At 38.8% G+C, this 6,000-nt stretch overlaps 1 protein-coding gene across 1 annotated transcript in view; it reads left to right on the forward strand.

Moving 5' to 3' along the window:
• The window catches only part of Dhx40 (DEAH-box helicase 40), a 39,341-nt gene extending 35,999 nt beyond the window's left edge, over positions 1-3,342 (forward strand). Inside the window, exons 17-18 of the mRNA XM_032912358.1 lie at positions 374-602; positions 1,993-3,342. Of these exons, the coding sequence (XP_032768249.1) occupies positions 374-602; positions 1,993-2,132 (369 nt within the window). The 3' untranslated portion in view covers positions 2,133-3,342. The remainder of the gene's footprint in view (positions 1-373; positions 603-1,992) is intronic.
• Positions 3,343-6,000: the final 2,658 nt, after the last annotated feature.

The following is a 6,000-nucleotide window of genomic DNA, read 5'->3' on the forward strand; positions in this document are numbered from 1 at the left end:
ATTACAGATGGTTGTAAGCCACCATGTGGTTGCTGGGATCTGAACTCAGGACCTTTGGAAGAGCAGTCGGTGCTCTTAACCACTGAGCCATCTCTCCAGCCCGACAGGTAGGCATTTATAAGAGTAGAATACTAACATACCAGCATCTTCTAGTTTTCACTCTGAAATTTCTATATATGTAGAGCTTAAAGGTATCGGTTAGCTTATGACTTCTGTTTTATGGAAGAAAATAGGAATTCAGAGAGTTTCAGGTTATTTTTTGTTATTTTGGAGACAGGCTCTCTGTATGTAGTCCTTGGCTGTCCTTATTTTCTTGCTCTTATTTAGAATGGGGCTGATTATTACTAGTAATTATTCTTAAATTTTTATATAGCTTCATGAACAGGAAACGAAACTTGAATGGATAATTTTTCATGAAGTATTAGTTACCACCAAAGTCTATGCAAGAATTGTGTGTCCAATCCGTTATGAATGGGTGAGAGACTTACTACCCAAGTTGCATGAACTTAATGCACATGATCTGAGCAGTGTGGCTAGACGTGAAATGAGAGACGATGCAAGAAGAAAATGGACAAATAAGGAAAATGTGAAACAGCTAAAGGGTGAGTGAATCACAGTTCTACTCTGTTTTTCTAAGAAGGGTTTTATGTTGTAGACCAGAGTGGCTTCAAAAGGTCTGGCGATCCTTCTGCCCACCATCCTCAATACTGGGATTATAGGTATTCTCTTACCTATGAAGCTGTCGTTTTCCCAGTGGGTTTTTTTCCCCACTTTGGACAGTGTTTCTCTGTGTACCCCTGGCTGTTCTAGACCAGGCTGGACTTGAAGTCAAAGATGTTTGACTTCTAGGTGCTGGGATTAAAGGTGTACACCACCACTGCCTGGCTCCATTTTTGTTTTCCTTTTTCCCAGTTTTACTTATTTTTGTTTTATCAAATTTTGTGACTTACTGCTTCAGAACTTTCATTTTTCCAGCAGATTTTCTGAATCGTTAGGGCTATAGATGGAAGATGTATAAAAAGTTGTAATAATGAATAAAACATAATTAGCTTATATACACCAAAAGACTTTTAAGACAGAATGATGATTCGTATTATATTTATTTATTATTTCCCTGGGAAATAGATGGTAGAAAGTATTGCCCAAGGAGTCACAGAAGGGTTTTTGTTGAGACAAAGTTTCACCATGTAACTTTTGCTGACTGGACAGTTGCTATGTAGACCCAGCTGGCCTTGAACTCACTGAGATCTACCTACAGCTGACTCCCAAGTGCTGCCACCAAGTGCATGACCCACCATGCCTGGCTCATCAAAAGGTTTTCAAATATGGTAATTACTAGGTGTTTTATTGCAACGTTAAAACACTGTCCTATATGCTTGAATTTCAGTTTTTTTCTGACTGGTTAGCATTCATGAACCTTTTTATTATTATTCTTCAATTACATCTATTTTTATTTGTGTATATAAGTTCAGGCAGAGGATGATCTATGGGAGTTAGCTTTCTCCTTTCACATAGGTCCTCACGATCAAATTTAGGTTGTCAGGATCAGCAGCAAGTGCCTTTACCTGCTGACTCATGTCCTTTTGTTACTGTACTGGTTGTCCTAGGGCCTTGTTCATGTGAAGGGTGCATTGTACCACTGAGCTCAGCATCCCCACCTGTGTGCTTTTTCAACCAGATTTCTGGTTAGACAACATTTAATTTCCTTGTTGATCTTTTTTTCTGTAATAAAAAAAATATTTGTATGTATATGGTATGTGTACTCCTGTGTGACCATGCACATGGGAAGGTCAGAAGACATCCTCAGTTACTGGTGCTTGCTTGAGTCATGGTCTCTGGTTGCCACTGTGTACTCCGGGCTAGTGGCTCTGGAGCGCCGAGTTATTTTCCTGTCTCCATCTCTGATCTTGCTATACAAGTGCATGCTGCTGAACCATCTCCGCAGTCCTTTTTCTTAACATTGAAAATAAGGTATATTTATACTATTTTCAGATGGAATATCAAAAGAAGTTTTAAAGAAAATGCAAAGAAGAAATGATGACAAATCCATATCAGATGCGCGGGCTCGTTTCCTTGAGAGAAAGCAACAGAGAATCCAGGACCACAGTGACACATTAAAGGAAACAGGCTAAGCAGTGGATTGTCCAATTCAGGAAGCAGGAAAGCAGCCAGGAAATGTGCTTCTGTTTTGCCAGTTATTTCAGACAGTACTATCAAAAGGAAGTGGTCAGCAGCTGCTCATAGCCTGTGAGCCGAAAGCAAATAAATCACGTCTCGTCAATACTAACAAATGACATTTTGAAAGAAAAGATTGGGTTGCATAGTCATAGTACATGAAACCAATGAAAGATGATACAATATTTTCCTCACTTCTGTTTTGCTGGCCTTAACTGGTATCAAACAGTGTCACGAGATATTTTCAAAGAACACTGAATTGTATTTAATCAGCGTGTATTCCATTTGCATTGAAGCATTAAAGATTATTTTCCTTAAATCTCTTTAAGGCCTTCTTATTGCTATTAGAATAGTGTTGTATCAGGTATGTGAGCATTTCCTTCAGAAGGCTGAACGTACACAAGAGGTTTTTACTCAGCAATACTTAGATGTCTAACAGTTTAATTGCTCCAGAGCTTTATAGATATTTAAAGACTCAATTAGTAAATAAAATTGCCTATGGCAGGACTCTTTCTTAAATTAATCCTAATCCTTAAATTGATTTTTTGGGGATTATACAAATTCCTTTTTATATAAAAGTATATTGTTTAAAACAGTAGCTATAGCCATTAACCAAAGGACAGATGTGTGTGTATATAAATACATATGTGTGCGCGCGTGTGTGTGTTTGTGTGTGTATCATATGTATCATACACATACATACATACACACACATTCACACACAAAGTTCTTTTTAACTGTTCCTACATACTTGTGTGTCAGCTCATGTATGTAGGTGTGACAGCGATTTCAAGCAGCCCCTCCACCTGGCCTACTCTATTGACTGTAGCTGCTTGGGCAGGACCATTTAAACACCTATTATGTTAATCCTGGGATGAGATTTTCAAAGCAGCCAACACTTCACTAATGTTTGAAATGAAAACCTTGAGGCTAATATTATACTCAGGCCACACTCAGCACTTGCCTACTCTTGTTTACTGCCTTGTATTGTGGTTATGTGTGTATATGTTTGTCTTTCTCATTAGATTATACGCTCCTTGTGGGCAGGGTCTATGTCTTTTTCACCTTTGTACCATTCATGGCACCTAGCATAGTGCTTTGCACATAGTAGTCACTCAGTGTTTGTTAAATAAAGCTATTAGTGTCATTAAAACTCTATAGACAGTATGTGGATTTTGTTTTCAGTTTTTGCTTTTATTTCTTTTTATGTAGCCCTAGTTGGCCTGGCATTACTGTATAGTAATGTACAGGCTGACCTCAAATTCAGGATTATCCTCCTGTTTTTCTCTGCCTCTCAAGTACTTGTGCCACTCTACTTGGCAGGGTTTTACATCTTTAGTATAAAAATTAAGCCTAATTTCTTTTGTTAGGTAATTATATCCTTTATTATCTAAAACGTTTTTTAAGTTCAGTAGTTAGACACTTGGAGCCTTTCTGAAAAATTGGTGATAGCCCAAATCTTGCTTTTCCTTGAAGGTAAGTAGTGATAATTTTTTTTAATGTTTGCAGTATTGTGAATCTGTTTTTAAAAAATCATTTAGGCCTTCTAGTTTTTCTTTTCAGGTGTATTTTATCAGTGTGTTTTATCCTTAGAAATAAAGATGTGGGTGGATTCTTCAAATGAAAGCTGTTTTATAATTTTTTTGTTTAGATTTATTTTTATCTTATATGTATGGGTGTGAATTTGTCTGCATGTATGTCTGTGTATCACATGTGTACCTGGCACTGCTGGAGACCAGAAGCAGGCACTGGATCCCCCGACCTGGATTTACAGTTCCAGCCATGCAAGTGCAGGTGTCAATCAAACCAAGGTCCTCAGAAAGAACAGCTAGTGCTTTTACCTGCTGAGCCATCTCTCCAGATCCTGAAAGCTCTTTTAGATCATAAGATATTAACCACTATATTCTACATTTTTGTCCAAATTCGAATTTCATCACTTGTTCCAGTAATCTCTTTTACTTTTTTAAGCAGAATGAAAGTAGATTATAGAGGAATTCCCAGGAAAGGTTCTTAAGGGAGGACTATGCCTAATATTTTGTTGTTGTTTGTTTGTTTGTTTGTTTGTTTTGAGCCAGAGTTCCTCTCTAGCCCTGGCTGTCCTGAGTAGTTATTTTATATGGTATTAGTTTGGCATTCTCTCTTTTCTCAGACCGTATTTGCATGCTCACCAGCTCATGAGTAGGCCAGGGGTAGGCATCAGGTGTTACCATCAGATACTTTTCACCCCATTGTTTTGAGACAGTGTATCTCACTGAACCTAGAGTGCTTATCAACTGGCTAGAATGGCTGGCCAGCAGGCTCCAGGAATCATCCTGTCTGTACCTCCCAGTGCAGGGATTACAGGTACAAGTGCGCTGAGGATCTGAACCCAGGTCCTCATGATTGCACATCAGTCTACCCAGCCCCACAATTAGACAATTTTTACTTGAATATTACATAAGCTACTAGAATCTTTCCTAGGTTATCACAGCTGAACGTATACGTATTTGTCCTCATTAGTGATACTAATCTTTTTTAGATGGTTTTAAAGGAAAATTTCTTCAACATACTTCTTTTATAATTCCAAAGTATTTTGGGGCTGGAAAGATGGCTGTTCAGGTAAAGGCACTTGATATACAAGCCTAGTAGAGCCTGAGATTGATTCCCTGAACCCATGTAACCGAAAGAGACAACCAATGCCAAGATGCTGTCCTCTGACCTCCGTCTTTGTGCATGGCACACAAGGCCACACAAACACATCATGCCTACACACATATAGTGATAAGCATTTCCAATTTAAAAAGTCATTTGAAGGGAAGATACTTTAGGATTATCAAAATATCACATCACAAAACAAGGATCTATGTAAACTGTTGATTCTTAACCTAAGTCAGCTTTATGGGTGTAATTTTGCTTGTTTATTTTGAAACACTGTCTTGTTTATAGGCTGGACTGGCCTAAAAATTTCCGTTTTCCAAAATGCTGGGATTACAGACAAAAACAGACCTGTTTTTATGTGGTGCTGGGGACTGAACCCAGGGCCTCATACATGCAGTTATTTTACCAACTGAGTTATAGCTCTAATTCCAGGTACTTTTAAATTCTTATTCTGCATATTTATCTGTTGGTATCATAAGGAAAAACATTCTTTGAAGAAGGAATTTCCAATAAACGTGGGAGTTCTAGGAACAACATGTACTTAAATATACACTCATATACATGTAATTAAAGTCTTTGGGCTTGAGAGATGCCTTAGGGGTTAAGCGGACTTGCTGTTCTAGAGAAGCAGAACTCAGCTCTTAGAATCCATTGCCTTTTCTTGGCCTTCATGGTTCTGCATCACATGCACATATCCAAGCAAACAGACACATCTCTACACATGTGACCCTGCCTTTAATACCAGCACTGGGCAGGCAGAGGCAGGCAGAGGCAGGCAGAGGCAGGCAGAGGCAGGCAGAGGCAGGCAGAGGCAGGCAGAGGCAGGCAGAGGCAGGCAGAGGCAGGCAGAGGCAGGCAGAGGCAGATCTGTGTTTGAGGGTGGCCTGGTTTATATATAGTTGTTGCAGGCCACACAGGTTTACACAGATCCTGCACCCTTCAAATAAAACCCAAAAACCTTTGGGGTATTTGAGAAGGGTGACTAACATTTGTTATATATGTAGGAAAGTAATGATCTGAAAAGCCTAAAATCACAGATCATGGAAACCTGTGGATTGGGAACTATGGAACATATAGAGTAATTAGAAAGGAATGACATTACAGCTTTGACATAATTGTGGTGAGAATATTAATAAAATCCTCTCAATTTCCTTTTTTTTTTTCTTTTTCCGGAGCTGGGGACCGAAC

Source organism: Rattus rattus, chromosome 9 (assembly GCF_011064425.1).
Source record: "Rattus rattus isolate New Zealand chromosome 9, Rrattus_CSIRO_v1, whole genome shotgun sequence".
Taxonomy (NCBI): domain Eukaryota; kingdom Metazoa; phylum Chordata; class Mammalia; order Rodentia; family Muridae; genus Rattus; species Rattus rattus.